This window comes from Amblyraja radiata, chromosome 20 (assembly GCF_010909765.2).
Source record: "Amblyraja radiata isolate CabotCenter1 chromosome 20, sAmbRad1.1.pri, whole genome shotgun sequence".
Taxonomy (NCBI): domain Eukaryota; kingdom Metazoa; phylum Chordata; class Chondrichthyes; order Rajiformes; family Rajidae; genus Amblyraja; species Amblyraja radiata.
In genome coordinates this window covers 20,843,895-20,864,100 of record NC_045975.1, presented here as the reverse complement: position 1 = coordinate 20,864,100, position 20,206 = coordinate 20,843,895, and the positions used below count along the sequence as shown (strand labels likewise).

The following is a 20,206-nucleotide window of genomic DNA, read 5'->3' as shown; positions in this document are numbered from 1 at the left end:
TAGGTGAAAGGCCATTCAAATGCCCTTTTGAAGGCTGTGGCAGATCATTCACCACATCAAATATTCGTAAAGTGCACATTCGGACTCACACAGGTGAAAGACCATATTTCTGTCCAGAGGCAGGCTGTGGGCGAGCCTTTGCTAGTGCAACCAATTACAAGAACCATATGAGGATACACACAGGTACTGGTGACAGTAAATTGCTGCTGATCATTTCCCAAGCCTTAATTATTCAACTAATTTATTGCACACAAGGCAAATTATGTTTTTAATCATCTGTTTAAGATGTGTAATATTAGGCCAACTCAGGATTATAAATATTTTTAGTGATGAGTCATCTTCATAATCTTTGGAGGCATAGTTATAGTGTCTAACTACATCACCAGGTCACACCCCTAATGTGAATGTGTGTAACCAAGAGTAAAGCCTCATTCGGTGTCAGAAAATAATGTTGATTACTAAACTTTATGGAACAGCTCAAGAATAGTGTAATTGGGCTTCAGTTTATTTACATGTTTAATTTAAGAAATTATATATTTATAAGTAAAGACTATATTACTGTGTTATATTGTATTTTTATTTGTATTCTGTAACCATAGGTATTTTTGATGTTAACTGAAGAATGTTAAAAGTTTAAATTGTAGTTTAGTATGAGGGGAGCTTAAAATTCAATGTGGTAATATAACTATTTCGCGTATTTATCAAGCTATGACGAGAACCATCTGGAGGTGTTCTGCAGGTTTGATTTAAAAAAAACAACCAACCCAGATTCAGGGATGCCTGTTGAACCACCTCATGAGGCACAGAACCTCCTTACAGGAAGACCCAGATGGTTTAAAGGCTCCACCACCACATTCTCCTCCACCTTGCAGAACTTGTCCTCACATTCAGCAACTTCTCCTTTGACTCCTCTCACTTTCTCCAAGTTAAAGGTATAGCCATGGGCACTCGCCTGGGCCCCTGCTATGCCTGCCTTTTTGTCGGCCTTATCAAACAGTCCTTGTTCCAAATGTACACTGGCACTTTCACCCAACTCTTTCTCTGCTACATCGATGACTGCAATTGATTTAATTAACTTTATTTGTTGATTTCACTAACTTCCACCCTGCCCTCAAATACACATGCACTATCTCTGATACTTGATACTATCTCTTCTTTCTTGATCTTTCTGTTTCCATCGCAGAGTACAGACTATCAACTGACATCTACTACAAACCTACCAACTCCCACGTTTTCTCCCCACCCTGCCTCTTGCCAAGACACTGTTCTCTACTATCAATTTCTCTGTCTTCGCCACATTCGCTCCCAAGATGAGGCATTCCATTCTAGGACATCCGAGATGTCCTCATTCTTTAGTAAACATGATTTCTCCCTTGCTGTCATTGATGGATCCAACAGCCATGCCTCCTCACTGTCTCGCAGTTCTGCTCCCACTTCCTCCCTCCCCCCAGAACAAGGATAGAATTCCCTTAGTCCTCGCCTTTCACCCCTTCAATTCTCCGTTTTCTCCAAACCGCCCACCTCTTCCCCCTCCCTTCCTCCCCCATAACCTGTCCCCCTTCTTTCACCACCCTTCCTGGCCTGTGCCCCACCTGGACTCGCATCTATTTCTCCCCTCCCCATCTCCTTCCAACTACATTCCTTCCTCTAGCTTCAAATCCAAAACATCGCTTATCCATGTTCTCCAGAGATGCTGCCGAACCCACTCGAGTCACTGCACTTTTCACGAAAACCCACTCAAAAGGTCACAGGATGGTAAAACATTAATTGTATAAGATTAATGCATCTTTACCCCCATTCAAGTTGTTAAATAGCAAAAAGAATTGTGTAACAATTTATTTTATTGCTTACAATTACATCTGACATTTTACATGGGAATTCTTTCTATTATTGCTGTCCTTGGCTTCATTCGGAATTGTAACATTTTCATTTCTTTTAATGTGCAGGGGAGAAGCCGTATGTATGTACTGTACCTGGCTGTGACAAGCGTTTTACTGAGTACTCTAGTTTATATAAACACCATGTGGTTCATACTCATTCCAAACCGTACAACTGCAATCACTGTGGCAAAACCTATAAACAGACCTCCACATTAGCAATGCATAAGCGAACTGCGCATGGAGACAGTGAGCCAACTGAAGAAGAGGAGACTTTCTTTGAGCCTCAGGATGGTAAGTGTAATTTGGATAGGTTTAAGATTTTCTCCATGAAAAGTGTTCTGGGTCCACTAATAATATTAAATAATATTGACCTAACTGACAGAATGGGAAAGATAGGCCTTCTATCTTGTAAGGCTTGTTCAGTGGAGCATGAGACTTCAGTGCAAAGCCTATTGCATTTCATGGCAGTGATGTCACAGCTAAAAAGTTTATTGGCCATTCCTTCCATCCAGAGATGCCGTCCGACCCGCTGAGTTGCTCCAGTATTTTGTGTCTTTTATCGGCTTGCTATACTGTGAATGCATAATCTGCTTTTCTGGGCACTGACAGAAGTAAGCAGAATTGCAAATCTTCAAATTTATGTTGACCTTTATTAGTCATAGAAGGCCATGAATCCAGAGGTCAGATTAGAAGTGGAACCAAAGAAAGGTAAACAACAGGTGACTCATTTTTCATATTGAACATATGAGCATAATGAGAGAAAGTTTGAAATTTGGCATGAAGAATAAAGAAACATATCTAAATGGTAAGGAATGCAAAGCTCTGAGGATCATATAGTCATGATTCATACATATAAGGATTTAGAAAAACTAACCATGTTATTGTTTATTGCTAGAGGAATTGAATATAACATTAGTAAGGTTACGCTTCAGTTGCAATGGGAATCAATGGAGACTATATCTGGAGTATCATATGCAGTATTGGTCTAATTAAAGGAAGGATGGTAATTAGTTGGAAACATATCAGAGAACATTTACCACACCAATACCTGGGTATGGGGAGGGGGGGTTGAAGCAAAGTAGAGGCAGAGATGATTTGATTGAAATATTTATTATCCTGGAGAGGATGAATGTTTCCTTTTGTGGCAGATACATTTTACTAGGGGGTTACTGTTTAAAAATAAAGGGTCACCCTTTTAAGGCAGAGATACGTGCTTTTAAAAAAAATCTGAGGATTGTCAGTAGGGTCAGAGTCTTTAAATACTTTTAAGATGGAAATAATTGGAAAATTAATAAGCAAGGGAATGAAGAATTATCTGTGGTAGATGTGCAAATGGATTTAAGATGACTATCTGGTACATCCAGGTTCATGAACAGCTTCTTCCCCATAGCTGTTCATGAACTTTACAGGTCAGCTTTAAGTTTCAGAGAGAATTTGACAGAGGTCAAATAATTTATAAACCCACACATCTTTGAGATGTAGGAGGAAATCGAAGCACCCAGCGGATACATCCAGTCACATGGAGAACATGTAAACTCAACATGGACAGCAACCGAGGTCAGGCTCGGACCCAGGTCTCTGACGCCGTGAGGTAGCTATTCTATTGCTGCGCCACTGTGCCGTCTGAGGTGATAGGCTGTTTATTAAGCTATCTGATTGATAGTTTTTTTAGTGGCGCTATACATTTGACATTCATAGCTTTGAATCAACCTTTTTTGGTCAGTAAAATATTTCCAAAATGGAAAAAAAAAGCTACATTTTGTTTTTGTACAATTTTATTTCAAAAGTTACCTCTGGGGATGAAATCCTGAAGAGCCAACCAATCACCTATGTAACAGCAGTTGAAGAAGACACAGGGTTGTCTGGACAAGTTACTGCTGTTACCCAGACAAATGTCAGTCAACACATGGCTCTTATTGCTCAAGATGGTACGCAACAACAGGTAAGAATAAGACTAATTGTGAGTCCACCGTTGCCTCCAATAACACTTTATTACAATACAATACAATAATACTTTATTAGCCAAGTATGTTTTGCAACATACGAGGAATTTCATTTGCCAAGTCAGTCATACAAATAAAAAGCAACATAACACACAAAATACATTTTAACATAAACATCCACCAGAGTGACTCCTCCACATTCCTCACTGTGATGGAAGGTGAAAAAAAGTTCAATCTCTTCCCTTCTTTGTTCTCGGAGCGATCTTGGCTCCCGTAGCCGGTGGTCGGGCCCTCTTCATCGGGGCAATCACCTCCTGCATCAGAGGGGAACCTCAGCTCCCACGATTGGACCCCGGGCCGGGGCTGGCGAACCTTCTGCATCGTTGGAGCTCCCGACATCCACAGTCTCTACCCGAGACTGCGAGCTCTCGATGGCGTAATCTGCAGGCCACGGTTGGAGTGATCCCAGGCAAGGGATTGGCTCCGATGGTAGGTCCACGCCCTGCGGTGGGGCTCAAAGTCAGTTCCGAGCGAGGCCTTTAGCTCCAAGATGTTAGGCCGCAGAGCAACTGGAGACACGATCCGGAAAGCTATCGCATCTCCGGCAAGGTAAGAGATTGAAAAAAAAACGTTTTTCCTGACCCCCCTCCCCCTCTCCCCACATAAAACAAACCAGAGAACATTAAAACAAACTTTAAAAACACGCTAAAAATAACAAATAAAAAAAAAGACGAAAAAACAGAGATTGTTGGCGAGGCTGCCATTCGTACGACGCCCATGGTGGTTTGCTTGATGTTTTTGCTATTTTCAATCTAAGTTACGTTTTGCTTTCCCTAAAACAAAATGCAGAGTTCAAGCAACCAAGTAATAAAATTACAATAAATCTCATCTGTTAAACAATATACAGTCTTCAATATCTCCTAAGATTGCTGGGTTACCCAGAGGCTGGATGCAAATGCTTTTATTAATTTCTATGGATTGAAATATAAAAGTGAGGAATCCTTACCACCACTCAACAAGACACAAGCCAGATCTAATCAAGAAGACAATACAATTATGACCTCATGTTTGTAAAGGAATAACTGACAAGGGCTTAGGGGCAATTTGACGATTCTTTCCAGCTGTCCAAAGAGTAATGCACAGTGCATGCGTGGGAAGAGAAACCGAGTTAAAGGTTCAGGTCAGAGATATCTTGGCAAAAAAGAAATAAAAGAGACACCACAGAGGATGAATAAGGCAAAAAGACGAGTCTCCGACCAGACACATTAACTCAGTTTCTTATCCCACAGATGCAGCCGGGCCTGCTGAGCATTTCCAGCATTTTCTGTTTTTGTTTTAGATTTCTCGCATCGGTAGATATTTTGATTTTCACACTTGAACATTCATTGGCCTGAAGCATTGATTCAGTTTTTATCCCCATGAATGCTGTTCATGGCATTGAATATCTCTAGCATTTTGTTTTTATGTTTTACTCTCAAGTGTGGAGATGAGGAAGACCATTAAAAAAATAATCTTTACTGTCACTCTGTCACGTTTAGATTCTGACATTACCATCAAACTGATGTGGTTTTACTTTAACTCCAGAGCCACAATGAAGTCAGAGTGGTGACATTGGGTTTCATTAGCTGCTACTACATCCTTTAGAATTTAGATGGCTGATGTTTTATTGCTCAGGGCATGATTGTTACATTCTAAATGCTGTGTAATTCTTCCAACATTTGAATAATTTACATCCATACATATACTGGTTTATATTTCTGTACTAGACTAAGTGGGACCCGTTGGGTCCCAACATCACACGGGAGGGCTGGTCACCAACGCAATATTCCACCTCTCCACCAATTTCAATATTGCTCTCCAGTGGGGGGGGGGGGCTGTCTGTTGCACTAGTGTGGGTGTTGCTGGCCAAAGGTACTGGTTTCCAAAGGGCTAGTATAGACATTGTGGGCCGAATGGATTCTTGGGCTGGCATCCAACTGCTGCAACGATTTTAAAAGCCAAGCCAAGGCAAACAATTGGGCTGCAGCCACCTGACAACCAAAATTCATTTTGTGAACACAAACTTGTTAAAAAGGCAAGACAAACAATTGGGCTGCAGCCACCTTCCAACCAAAATTCATTTCGTGAACACAAACTTGTTAAAAAGGCGAGGCAAACAATTGGGCTGCAGCCACCTGACAACCAAAATTCATTTTGTGAACACAAACTTTACAGCCGCACGAGGGGACTCACCGTGGAGTAGACGTGCATTCAGTGTTATTCACAGCTCAGAGAGCCTTGATCCTCTCGCTTCCTGGGTCTGGCAGAGACTGAGTGAGGAACTACACTTCCGGGTTTTATAGTCCCTCCCCCCTGCCGCCAGCTGGGGCAGCAGAGAGAATGGCAAATTTTTAAAAAACATTAATATCTCTCTGATTTTTCATCAATGGGAAAGATCCTCCAGTCCCGGAAGGCGGAGGGGGGCTCTGAGCGAGGTGGCCAAAAATGAAGGCTGTAGGTGGCGGCGTTCTCTCGGAAATCGCAGCACAGTGGGCCAAAAGCGGTCAAGATCAGACTTTTAGTAATATAGATAGTACTTGTTTTATTCTATGAACAGAGTCAGAGTCATATCGCATGGAAGCAGACAGCAACTTGCCCATGCCGACCATGATGCCCCATGTAAACTAGTCCCACCATTTGGCCCATATCCTCCTATCCCATTCCTATCTATGTACCTGTCCAAATAGCCTTTAAAATGTTGTTATAGTACCTGCCTGATCTAGCCCCTCGAGCAGCACATTCCATATCCAAACCATCCTATGTGTGAAAACGTTGCCTGTCAACTTCCTATTATCTCTTTCCCCTTTCACCTTAAACCTATGTCCTCTGGTTCTTGTATCCCCTACTCCGGGTAAAAGACAATGCATCTACACTATCTTTTCCCCTCATGTTGAGCCTTCCCGAGGTAGTGGGGCGTGGGAGATTGCAACCTTCACGTGGACAGCCCTGTTTCGACGAATGCAATCAACCTGGCGTGCACAATCAAGTAAGATCAAATAGAACAAGTTGTCCTACAACTTTAGGCTGTGCACGCCATATGCAAGAAGAAGACGAAGAGGTGTTGTGGGCATAACTCAACGAAACACCAGTGAAGGGAGGTGCTTGCTAACTCCAATTATATACTTGCATCGACACAATCATTTTGTTTATGTGCTTGTTTGAATGTCGGGAGCTGATTATTGCATATGGAATTAGTTATTGTGCTTAGCATAAAATCGTACAATTAGTTCAGATAGTACTTTGGCCTTGGGCTTGGCTTTCTCGGTTGAGCGTTTATCCTGGTGTTATAGCACGTATTTTGTGTTTTAGTTGTAATCACCTCTATAAGATCACCCCTCATCCTCCAGCACTCCAAGGAATAAAGTCCTAGCTACACAAGCTCAACGTATTGCTCAGGCCCTCTAGTGCTGGCAGGCCAAATTGCATTCTTCACTTGCATGTTATTGTTCTGTGATTTTGGTATAAACACATCCTAGTTCCTCTGTATTGCAAAACTTTTCAAACTCTCACTGTTTAAAAAAAGTTCCACATTTCTACCTTTTCTACATCTTATCATTTAAAAAATTATCCATGTTTTACCTTCCCTATGATTGTGGATGACCTTATATTTTTCAAATAATGTGTAAAGCAAATGGGAAGATGTACAATTAGCTGGAGCAGAATTGTCAATGAGAACGGGTTTCCTCCCGGTGCTTAGTTTTCCTCCCATATCCTAAGAATGTGTGGGTTTGTAAGTTAATTGGCCTCCGTAAATTGCCCCTGGTGTGTAGGGAGTTGATGAGAAATTCAGATAACATAGGACCTGCATGAATGGGTGATTAATGATCGGTATGGTCTCAGTGGGCTAAATTAAATCTAAACTAATCTCTGGCTAACAACAGCTCAAAGTGGAGAAGGAACATTCAACATAGTATTGTGAACCTAGGATCTTTGCAACAGGAATACATAAAAGCTCTGGGAAGGCTGCAGAAGGAGCGTACCACTTTACAAACTACCCATCCACCTGTTCCTTCATGCACCGTTGCTACATCTGGGAAAGAGTCTGTGGTTCTCATTAATACCACAGAACTGCCAGAACTAGACTGAAGTAGGGTCTCGACCCGAAACGTCACCCATTCCTTCTCTCCAGAGATACTGCCTGTCCCGCTGAGTTACTCCAGCTTTTTGTGTCTATCTTAGGCTGAATTGATTCTTCTCTTGTTCTTAAGCAGTGTTTTGTGAGCTGAGATAATTTGCTTGCACTCTAGTTCTGCCAGTTCACCCAGCCATCACCCATTCACGCAGGTCCTGTGTTATCTGACTTTTTCATCAACTCCCTACACACTATGAGCAATTTACAGAGGCCAATTAACCAACAAACCTACACATCCTTAGGATATGGGAGGAAAACTAAGCACCTGAGGGAAACCCGTACTCATTGACAATTCTGCTCCAACTAATTGCACATCTTCCCATTTGCTTTACACATTATTTGAAAAATGTGAGGTCATCCATAATCGTAGGGAAGGTAGAAACATGGATAATTTTTTTAATGATAGAAAAGGTAGAAAAGGTATAAATGTGGAATATTTTTTAAACAGTGAGAGTTTGAAAAGTTTTGCAATGCAGAGGAACTAGGATGTGTTTATACCAACATCACAGAACATAACATGGAAGTGAAGAATGCAATTCAGAAGGCAAACATTACATTAGTGTTTGATACTTGAAGTTTTGAGTGCAAATATAGAGATTCCAAGCTCTAATTATATAATGGCTTGATAAGACTATATATGGAAAAGTTGGATATACTTGCAGTAGATAGATTACTTGCATAATAGTACTATCATAAAATTTAAGAGGCAACTGGACAGGTACATGGATAGGACAGGCTTAGAGGGCTTTGGGCCAAGTGCAGTGCAGGTGGGACTAGTGTAGATGGGAAATGTTGGTCAGCATGGGCAACTTGGGCCGAAGGGCCTGTTTTCTCTCTGTATGACTGAGATTAAGCAGAATGGATTAATGGTCTTGGAACGAGTAGTAATCTCATTAAAACATACAGAATACTTTGACAGAATAATTTTGGAGGAGTGATTTCCATGGCTGTAGTGTCTATAACTAGGGTTACATTCACAAAATAAGGTGCTAGCCATTCTGGACTGAAATATGGAAACATTTCTTAAGCTAAATGGTAGTGAATATTTGAAATATGTAACCTGGAAGGCTATATTCAAGATAGGGTTTGATAGACATTTAAAAAATCCAAGGACATGAGGTTAATGCAGGAAGGTTTAAAAGCAACTGTGATCTTATTGAATGGTGGGACTGGATGCTTATTTCATCTACTATTTCCCATCCTCATGTTCTTCTCATGAAACAGTAATGTACGATTTTGTTGCATAAAAATAAGGAAAGAATTAATATTATTAATAAATAAGGTCAGAATAACGGGAATTGTGACCATGTTTATTTACGTTGCCACTGGTAAAATTATTCTGCCCTCAAACAAAATCTTTAGTCTCGATTCCTGTGCACATTATCGTCACATCAGCTGGTTATTAAACAAAGATTCAGCTCTGCATGAAAGTTGTTTATTTCTTTCAGGTCAGTATTTCTCAGGCAGATCTGTCAGGGATTGGTAATACTATAACAATGGTAACACAAGATGGTACTACTATCACAGTCCCTGCACATGATGCAGTTATTTCAACACAGGATACGCATTCAGTCACGATGGTAACCACAGATGGTTCAGATGGTCAACAGGTAAATAGGTTTTGTTTTTATGTTTGACATTGTTGAAATTGATAATGTTAAGGATTTTTTTAAACTGTTGCCACTCGCAGGACCACCCTTGTGATTTAACCAATTAGAAATCTTATTGTGTTCCTTCACAGGTTTTTAATGTTTTTCTGAAAACTGTTTAACTCTTATCCCAAAACCAAATCCACTGTATCCATATTTTCTCATATGTGCCTTTACCATCAATACCATCCCTACCTCACCAGGGAATAACTTTACTGTACCATTCTACTGTTTTTTTTAAATTGCTGTTTTTTTTCCTTTTTCCTTCCTCCCACAATAGGTAATATGTAAAAGAATATGTGATTCTGTTCAATTCTGTTTGTAGTTTGTATGTTTGTTTTTTGCATAAAGTCCGCGAAGTTTGCCACTTTTCATTTCACCGGACATCTCATATGTGTATGTGAAGAATAAACTTGACTTGACTTGACCCATGCTCATGCAGCATGGCCAATACAAGTCAACTATTTTGCATTCAAAAATGTTTGCTTCTTGTTTTTGGTTTTCAAGTTCAGCCTGAATATAATATGGTTGCTGCCTTAACATTGGATATGAAAGTATTTCCAAATTCACAGTTTGATTCATCTCAAATTCCATGCTCCCAGTTAGTCAAACCTAGCTTGATTAATTGCTATATTTAGGTAATGAACAGATTATTTGATGGTGTTTTTGCCATTCATTTGCAAACCTTCCCAATTATTCTTCTACTTTTCCTTTTAAACTTGACCTCAGGTAAACTTTCAAGCAGATTAGTGAGAACTTATCAAAATCATTCTTGCTGTTCTTCTATTTACCAATTATTATTCATCTTCTAGTCATAATTGTTTTACAAAGGTCTAAACAATGAAAACATTGAATTTCCAGCAATACACTTTGCTATAATATCTGCCATGGCTTCTTATTAAACAAATTTGCAATGTATACAGACAATCCTAATTCACCGCCTTTTACATAGATACATAGACAATAGGTGTGGGAGTAGGCCATTTGGCCCTTCGAACCAGCACCGACATACAATACAATACAATACAATACAATACAATACAATACCATTTATTGTCATTTGAGCCTCAGTGAGGCTCAAACGAAATTCCGTTTCCACAGCCATACAAAGAAAGACAATTTCCTACAGACATACACACAATTTAATTCACACAAACATCCATCACAGTGAACCCACTATGATGGAAGGCAAAGTATTTTCTCTCCCCTGTTCTCCATTTCTCTCCCGATGTCCGAGCCCCAGGCAGGCGATGCTAAGTCCCACGGCCATTTTAGGCCGCGCCGGGCGATTTACGGCCCCGCTCCCGGTCTAAAAGTCACAATTCAATGTGATCATGGCTGATCATCCACAATCCTTTAGTGCTGCTACTCTGGGGCTGTAGAAAGCATCTTGTCCGGCAACATCACAATCTGGTTTGGGAACTGCTCTGCCCAGGAAGGCTCTGCCGAGAGTAGTGTGTTTGGCCGAACGCACTATGGGAACTACACTCGCCCCTCCTGCAGGACCTGTACACCAGGAGGTGCAGATCCAGAGCCAGCAACATTATGGCGGATCCCTACCACCCCAGCACCCTACCACCCAACTGTTCCAGCTGCTACCGCTATCATGCTGTGAAAACAGAGAGGATGAGACGGAGTTTCGTCCCACAGGCCATCAGGACTGTAAACTCTTATCTCACCAGTGACTAATTTACTGTACTAATTTACTGTTGTGTTGTGTCTTTTTTAAATTGTTGTTTTTTTTCTAACATGTAAATACTGATTCTGTTCTATTCTCTTCTGTAGTTTTTGCACAATCCGCAGGCATTGCCACTTTCATTTCACTGCATATCTTGTATGTGTATGTGACAAATAAAGTTGACTTGACTTGACTTGACTTGACTTGAACAGCCCCATCCAAGACCACAAGAAATTGCAGAGAATTGTGGACGTAGCTCGGACCATCATGCAAAAAAAAAAAACCTCCCTTCCATTGACTCCATCTAGACTTCACGATGCCTCTGCAAGGCCTACAGCGTTATCAAGGACCAGTCTCACCCCTCTTCTCCCCTCTAATATCAAGCAAGAAGTACAGAAGTATGACAATGCATATCTCCAGATTCAGAGACGGTTTCTTCCCAACTGTTGTCAGGCAACTGAACCGTCCTCTCACTAACTAGAGAGCAGTCCTGACCTCCAATCTACCTTATTAGAGATCCAAACTATTTTTAATCTGACTTTAGCTTGCAATAAACTTTTTCCTGTATCTGTACACTGCAGATGGCTTCATTGTAATCATCTATAGTCTTTTAATTAACTGGATAGCAAGCAACAAAAAGCTTTTTTTGCAGTACCTCAGTACACATACTTAACTTCAAAAGTTCTTCAAAAGCTATTTCTTTGATCATTGGCCTTATCAAGAGACTTGTCAATTAAAAAAATATATCTTGGGGCAATTAGCTCTGTTAAAAGCTTTATAAAATGAAATGTTGAAGTTTTATCACAACAAGTAGCATCTAACTTGTCAGATTAGAGTCAGATAAAACAAGTCTATCATTGATCAACAGCTGTCTTTGGCATTAAGATAGAAAATACTGCAAATAGCAGTCCAGGTACAATCAATGGAAAGAGAACATGGTTAATATTTTAGATCAGTCACTTTTTTTTCATTACCACAGCTGTCACTGACAGGCCAGTTATATTTGCTTTAAATTTCTGTTGAACTATAATCACTTATAACTGATTAATTAGCAATTCAAAATAATTCACTAAAGATCATAATTAAATCGACATAACTTAAAAGAAATAAACCAAATTCGAGCTTGTGTGTTTTGTAAATTTTACTTAATTAACAGCACCTATTTCCTAAAGGTTGCTATCGTGACTCCAGATTGTGTGATGAGAGGTGAGACGACAATCGCTGCACTACAGGCCGCATCTGTTGAGGTGGAAAAGATGGTTACCCAACAACACCATGAGCATCATTTAGTAACTGGAGGAGCACGACCAGTTACGTTACTAGCTACATCAAACGGCACTCAGATTGCAGTGCAGGTGGGTTTCGAACGTTCTATCTTTGTTTAAAGAAAACACATCTATTACCTACTTAGTTCTGCTACTATACTCTGTTTCTTTACTCTTATTTCTCAAGAAAAATAATGAAAATTCATGCTTCGCTTTTTAACATAAATTTTTTACAGTACGCAAGAAAGCCATTTTTGTCAATTGAGGCTATGCATTTATTGTATTGTCAATATTATATTCACTCCTGTCAATATAGTAAACATTTAGTTTAGTTTAAAGTTGCAGCGTGGAAACAGGCCCTTTGGCCCACTGAGTCTACAGCCAACCAATGATCACCCATACACTTGGGGACAATTTAGAGGGGCCAATTAACCTACAAAGCAGCATGACTTTGGAAATGTGGGAGGAAACAGGAACACCTTGAGGTTACAGGGAGAACATGCAAACTCCACATAGACAGCACCCGAGCTCAGGATTCAACCCGGATCTCTGGCACTGTAAAGCAGCAACTCTACTGCTGTGCTACCCAATGATTCCAAAGATAACATAGACTGTTAGTCTAGTTTCTACAAATTTGAATACTACCACAGCATCTGAGAAATGTAAATAAAAATATTTGAGTAAGAAATTATAGTAACCATTAAATTACGGGTTTGTCGTTAAAAAACATCTTGCCATCGATGATTTTTGTGGAAATCTGCAGTCCTCACATGTTCAGCCTTTATGTAACTTTTGACCTGTAACAATATACTGCAGATTTAAAGGCATCTTGCATTCTTTGACAAATCCTGCCATTTTCTTTCACCCAGACCTGTCATTGAAGGAAGGTGACAATAGAGGATGTTAATAGGTCACATAATAAAATTAGTTAATTTACTGCATTTTGTACCAAAATTGGTTTTGCATTCGTAATAATCTGATTATTTTATTGCTTAATTTAGATTAACCCAGAGAGTTATGAATTTGTGGAATTCTCTCCCTCAGAATGCAGTGGAGGCCAACTCACTGGATGCATTCAAAAGCGAGCTAGATAGAGCTCTTAGGGCTAGCGGAATCAAGGGATATGGGGAGAAGGCAGGAACGGGGTACTGATTGTGGATGATTAGCCGTGATCAGATTGAATGGCGGTGCTGGCTCGAAGGATGCCTATTTCCTATGTATTTATGTATCTATGTATCTCATTGGATAAAACTTCCAGTTCATGAGATAGTAATTGAATGTTGAAATTAATTATCTGTTGGTATGCATCTAAACTGCGATAGTGCAGAATGCATGTTTGAAGATGGAAAATGTTGATTTAATCCCTTCAATGGTTCAATGGTTGTTTATTATCAGATGTACCAAGGTACAGTGAAATTCTTCTTTTGCATGCAGTTTAAATTATTATTATACAAAAGCACAATCCCAGATTAAGTACAAAGTGTATAGAAATAGCCCATTAAGACCATGTATAGAAAGATAGAAAATAGGTGTAGGAGTAGGCCATTCGGCCCTTCGAGCCTGCACCGCCATTCAGTATGATCATGGCTGATCATCCAACTCAGTATCCTGTACCTGCCTTCTCTCCATACCCCCTGATCCCTTTAACCACAAGGGCCACATCTAACTCCCTCTTAAATATAGGCAATGAACTGACCTCCACTACCTTCTGTGGCAGAGAATTCCAGAGATTCACCACTCTCTGTGTGAAAAATGTTTTCCTCATCTCGGTCCGTATATCTCGTATAAAAGTCGCTAGGTGTCTTCCCCGCCTACTATACCAAACAAAACGGGCTAAATTGATTTTATATGACTCATTAAACATTTTTGGATCATTCCAAATTTGGATGTAACAAGTAGAATGGATAAGGGAGAGACAGTGGATGCTGTGTATCGGGATTTAAAAAAAGCCTTTGACAAGGGCCAACACAAGAGATTAGTGTGCAAAATTAATTAGGAATTGGGAATAAACTGGTCCTTTTCAGAATGGCAGGCAGTGACTATTGGGGTGCTGCAAGGCTCGGTGCTGGGACCCCAGTTATTTACAATGTATATTAACGATTTAGACGAGGGAATTAAATGTGACATCTCCAATTTGCAGATGACACAAAGCTGGGTGGCAGTGTGAGTTGCGATGAGGATGCTATGAGGCTGCAGGGTGACTTTGATAGGTTGGGTGAGCGGGCAGATGCATGACAGATGCAGTATAATGTGGATAAATGTGAGGTTCACCACTTTGGTGGCAAGAACAGGAAGGCAGATTATTATCTGAATGGTGTCAGATTAGGAAAAGAGGAGGTGCAACGCGACCTGGGTGTGCTTGTACATCAGTCACTGAAAGTAAGCATGCAGGTACAGCAGGCAGTGAAGAAGCTTATGGCATGTTGACCTTCATTGCGAGAGGATTTGAGTTTAGGAGCAAGGAGGTCCTACTGCAGTTATATAGGGCCCTGGTGAGACCGCTCCTGTGTGCAATTTTGGTCTCCTAATTTGAGGAAGAACATAATTGCTATTGAGGGAGTGCAGCATAGGCTCACCAGGTTCATTCCCGGGATGGCGAGACTGACATATGATGAAAGAATGGGTCGACTGGGCTGGTATTCACTGAAATTGAGAAGGATGAGAGGGGATATAGAAACATATAAAATTCATAGGATTGGACTGGCTAGATGCAGGAAAAATGTTCCTGATGTTGGGGCTGTCCAGAACCAGGGGTCACAGTTTAAGAATAAGGCGTAGGCCATTTAGGACTGAGATGAGGAAAAACTTCTTCACCCAGAGTGTTGTGAATCTGTGGAAACCTCTGCCACCGAAGGCAATGTAGGCCAATTCACGATGTTTTCAAGAGAGAATTAGATTTAGCTCTTGGGGCTAAAGGAATCAAGGGATATGCGGAAAAAGCAGAAACGGGGTACTGATTTTAGATGATCAGCTATGATCATATTGAATGGTGGTGCTGACTCGAAGGGCTGATATCTTACTCTTGCACCTATTTTTCTGTGTTTCTATTCTCCTAGGCAGTGCAATATTTAATTGCAGACTGTTACTTACACAATGTAATCAACATTTTTACCATATACTGTATGTATCTTTTACTATCACATTTTATCAATAAAAACATTACTCAGCAATGAGCAAGATTCTGGAAAGCTGAAATGAAAGCAGAATTGCTGAAACTATTCAGAAGACAAGGCAATTTTGCTGGGTGAGACTATCAGTTAATATTTGTGAAACTTTTATAATTAAACGTCATTAATAGAAATATTAATATTGTTTTCCACTCCATAATTGTTACCTGACCTGATGATCATCCCCAGTTTAATCAGTTTTTATTTAAGTTCCATGTATAATATTTGATTGACAGGACATCATATACATGACTTGGCGATGAGAAATGCAGTTTTGTCCATAAGACCTATTGAATTTTACAGTTCATTTGTTGTAATGTTTTACAGCTTGGTGAGCAACAATCATTGGAGGAGGCGATAAGAATAGCATCTAGGATACAACATGGTGAAACCTCAGAAATCGATGAACATCAATAAAATAATTATTGAAAATATCGGGGCCACAGTTCTGCCTATTTCTAACAATAGCTCTACTGTTAAAAGAATGCAGATTGCATTACGTGCAGGCCATATGTAGCTTTTAAACAACATATTTAAAGCTGCAATATGTTGTAACTTTCATAAATGTCATGAATTTCTTCAGCTTCATTTAGCTGAAGATAAATTAATGAGACAAGATATGTAATTGTGTAAACCAGTTCTGGCAATCTGAGCATTAATTTATCTCCAGGTTTCCCCATCAGAAATGTTGCATACTGTTCTAATTTATTTTGTCATTACTTAGATGCTATTGATACACCATAATGTTAAAAATTATAAACAGTATCTTCAAACCACACAAATAGAGATGAATGCATGAATGAGCAGTGTTTGCGGTACTACTAATTATCTATTAATAGATGTAGACATTATTCCAAAGTTTACCAGGCATGTGAATTTTCCTCATGATTTTCAGAAAAACATTTAAAACATTTTTTTATGGTATATTGCAGCTTTAGAATATGAATTATCACTGCCTGCAGATTCTGCACAGTCTGGACTAGACAAATCAGGTTCTTGATATTAAGGTACTTTAAACTGTAGGCCCGAAAATGTGGAGTGCCTGGGCATGCTTTAAATGCTTAGATCTGCATGAATTTCCACAACGGGGAATATTATATTACATTCTAGTAAAAGCATTAAGGAGTTTAACATGTTTGGGACTACAGTTTTACACTTAGGACAATTGATTTCTTACAATTAAAAGATATTTAATCTTTTGCCTGTGACCAATTACATGTAAATACATACTAATGCCACAGATGTAACCTACATTTTACTTTTTACATACGATCATGTAAAAGTTTAAAACAACAGATTTTGGTTGTGCAATATTAAAGTCATACAACTTAAATTCATGTTGCTTTATTGAAAATTATCACCCTTTTATTCACCTTTTGTTAGGGATTTTTCTGAAAGTATTTTAACTTAAAGCAAATAAAAACCCACAATAAATCGCTTCTAAGACTTGCTGAATATATAATGATGAATCCAGTGTATAGAGCTTCAAATGAAGTTTGCTTAAATTTGAGCAATAACTCGCATTTGTAGAAATATTAGCTGATATACTAAAACATAGATAGTTGAGTTAAAGAGACTTTAAACAAGATCTTACTGTTCTATATAAAAAATGGTGGTGGAATTAAGATGTGTTGAAATAGCTTAATTTATCAGTAATAATTTTAGGGAATACTTTTTATATATTAAAAAGTTTTGTAAACTCTTTCTCTTGCTTTTTGAATTTTATGCACTGAACTTGAAAAACCTGGCTTGCTTCGGAAAGATTGTGAATTCTAATTTTATCACAAAACTTGCACACATAATTTACAATTACTCAACTATCTTACTACTGAGATGTACTGTTAGAGCTATTCTATGAATGGGAGTATAAAATGTTCTAGTATTCCATTGGTTCATTTGATGTTGATGATTAAGCGGCTATCGTTGAAAAACATTTGTGACTTATGACCATAAGACATAGGAACAGAATTAGGCCATTCGGCCCATCGAGACTACTCGCCATTCAATCATGGCTGATCAATACTTGTCTCTAAATCTCAGTCTCATGCCTTCTCCCTGTAACCTTTTACGCCCTTACTAATCAAGAACCCATCAATTGTCGCTTTAAATAAACCCAATGTCTTTGCATCCACAGCTGTCTATGCCAATGAATTCCACAGATTCACCATCCTCTGGCTAAAGATATTCTTCCTCATCTCCATTCTAAAGATATGCACATTTATTATGAGACTGTGCCCTTTGGTTCTAGACTTGCGATTACAAGAACATCCTTTCTACGTCGACTATATAAGCCTTTTATTATTCGGTAGGTTTTAATGTGATTCCACCTCGTCCTGCTAAACGCCAGCGAGTACAGTCCCAGAGCCATCAAACGTTTCTCATACGTTAACCCAATTATCCCCGGGATCATTTGCGTTAATTTCCTCTGGGCCCTCTCTAGCGCGAGCACATCCTTCCTCAGATATGGGACCTAAAACTGCTCACAATGTTCCAAATGTGGCCTCACTGGCGCCTTATGAAGCCTCAGTTTTACATCCTTGCTTTTAGTTTCTACTATACCAACTGGGACCCGTTGGGTCCCCGTCACACGGGAAGAGGCTTGGTCCTCCAATGCAACACGTTCCCCTACACAATATTGCACCACTAACCCGTAGCCCCCACGGGAGGTGTGGTCCCCATCTCAACCCATTGTCGAATGTAAGATTCCAGCCTCCCCCAGCACTGGACCTAAAAAAAATTGCAAATGCACTTCCCCAATTGCAATAGTAATTCCCCCTCCCCCTCCTGCCCTGCCAGGAGCTGGAGTAAGTGTTGTATGATGGCAACATTGTTTGCAAATGTCCGGTGAAGGACTGTGATATCCCATTCAGGTGAAAAGTTGGTGGAAGCACAGAGTGTTCCTGTATTGCAACTTTGTATCGAAGTTTGTTGGAAGCTGGCAGGAAGATTTTAACATCTTGTTAAAGTTGGCTTTTTTTAAAACTTGAAATATCAATAACGTAAAATATAACATCAAATGTGAAGAAACTTGATACGAACGACCACGGGAAAAAGCTGAGTAAGATTCAAAAAAAAAATTGTGCGCTATTGTGTGCCGTTTTGGCTTGGCTCCTGAGATCACAGACAGACAAACAAGTCGAGACTTTTAATAGTAAACTAGACCAAGTGCAGACCCGTTGGGTCTGTTTCCCCAACGGCGTTTTGCAGGGGGGGGGAGGGGGGGCTGCGGCATCAAACTCATATTAACCAACCCCCAAACACACAGGTGGGGGAGGGGGGGGGGTGTGAAGAGGGAGGGAGGGGAGAGGAGGGTGGAGGAAAATGGGACAGATTTGGGAGGGAAAGGAGAGCGGGGTAGGGTGTGAGAGAGGGGGATGGGGAGGAGATGATTTGGTTTAGGTGTAGATTGGGAGGTAGTGTAGGACGGGAGGGGGGCGATTGGGTTTGTTGTTAGAGGGACTCGTGTGCGCGGTCGGTGGAGTGGTCGTTGCGTTTGTCCGAGGGACAGGGGTAGTCTGAAGGGTTGGCTTCAGCGCGGTGAAGTTGGTTTTGTGGCGAGAGGATGGGTGGGAGAGGGGTTTCTGAGAGGGAAACATAGAACCATGAAATTACGGCAGGAGTGGCCATTCGCCCTTCGAGCGGCACACCATTCACTATGATCGTGGCTGATCATCCAAACTCAGTACCTTACATGCCTTCTTCCATACCCCCTGATCCCTTTAGCCACAAGGACCACATCTAACTCCCTCTTAAATACAGCCAATGAACAGGCCTCAACTACCTTCTGTGCCAGTGAATTCCAGAGATTCACCACTCTCTGTGTTAAAAATGTTTTTCTCATCTCGGTCCTAAAAGATTTACCCCTTATCCTTAAACTGTGACCCCTTGTTCTGGACTTCCCCAACATCTGGAACAATCTTCCTGCATCTAGCCTGTCCAACCCCTTAAGAATTTTGTAAGTTTCTATAAGATACCCCCTCAATCTTTTAAATTCTAGCATGTACAAGCCGAGTCTATCCAGTCTTTCGTCATATGAAAGTCCTGACATCCCAGGAATCAGTCTGGTGAACCTTCTCTGTACTCCCTCTATGGCAACGATGTATTTGAACATTGGGCATTGTGACATCACACGATGGAACGTTCACCAGGGGCTGGGGCTGGTGCTGCTTCTATGGGTGAGAAGCCAGTTTAGTTGTGAAATATTGGGGGGGGGGTGGGTTAGGATTTGATTAAAAACGTGCACTTAAACACGACGACCAATGGCAAACCCGTTGGGTCTGATCCCCCAACGCAGCCGTTCCCTACCCGTAGCCCCCACTGGGGGGGGGGGTGGGGGGCGGGCGCCTCACACACACTAACCACCCCCACACACAGAATTGGAAAAGTGCATAAAGACCGTTCCCTACCTGTAGCCCCCAGGGGAGATTTGGTCGTCGAAGTCGGGTCCCTGCCG

At 40.5% G+C, this 20,206-nt stretch overlaps 1 protein-coding gene across 2 annotated transcripts in view; it reads left to right on the top strand.

The window, feature by feature from the left end:
- The window catches only part of znf143 (zinc finger protein 143), a 51,436-nt gene extending 33,981 nt beyond the window's left edge, over window positions 1-17,455 (top strand). For both annotated transcript variants that reach the window (XM_033038964.1, XM_033038965.1), the window contains 6 exons: window positions 4-183; window positions 1,947-2,171; window positions 3,668-3,822; window positions 9,443-9,604; window positions 12,494-12,676; window positions 16,081-17,455. In XM_033038964.1, the coding sequence (XP_032894855.1) occupies window positions 4-183; window positions 1,947-2,171; window positions 3,668-3,822; window positions 9,443-9,604; window positions 12,494-12,676; window positions 16,081-16,170 (995 nt within the window). In that variant the 3' untranslated portion in view covers window positions 16,171-17,455. The remainder of the gene's footprint in view (window positions 1-3; window positions 184-1,946; window positions 2,172-3,667; window positions 3,823-9,442; window positions 9,605-12,493; window positions 12,677-16,080) is intronic.
- Window positions 17,456-20,206: the final 2,751 nt, after the last annotated feature.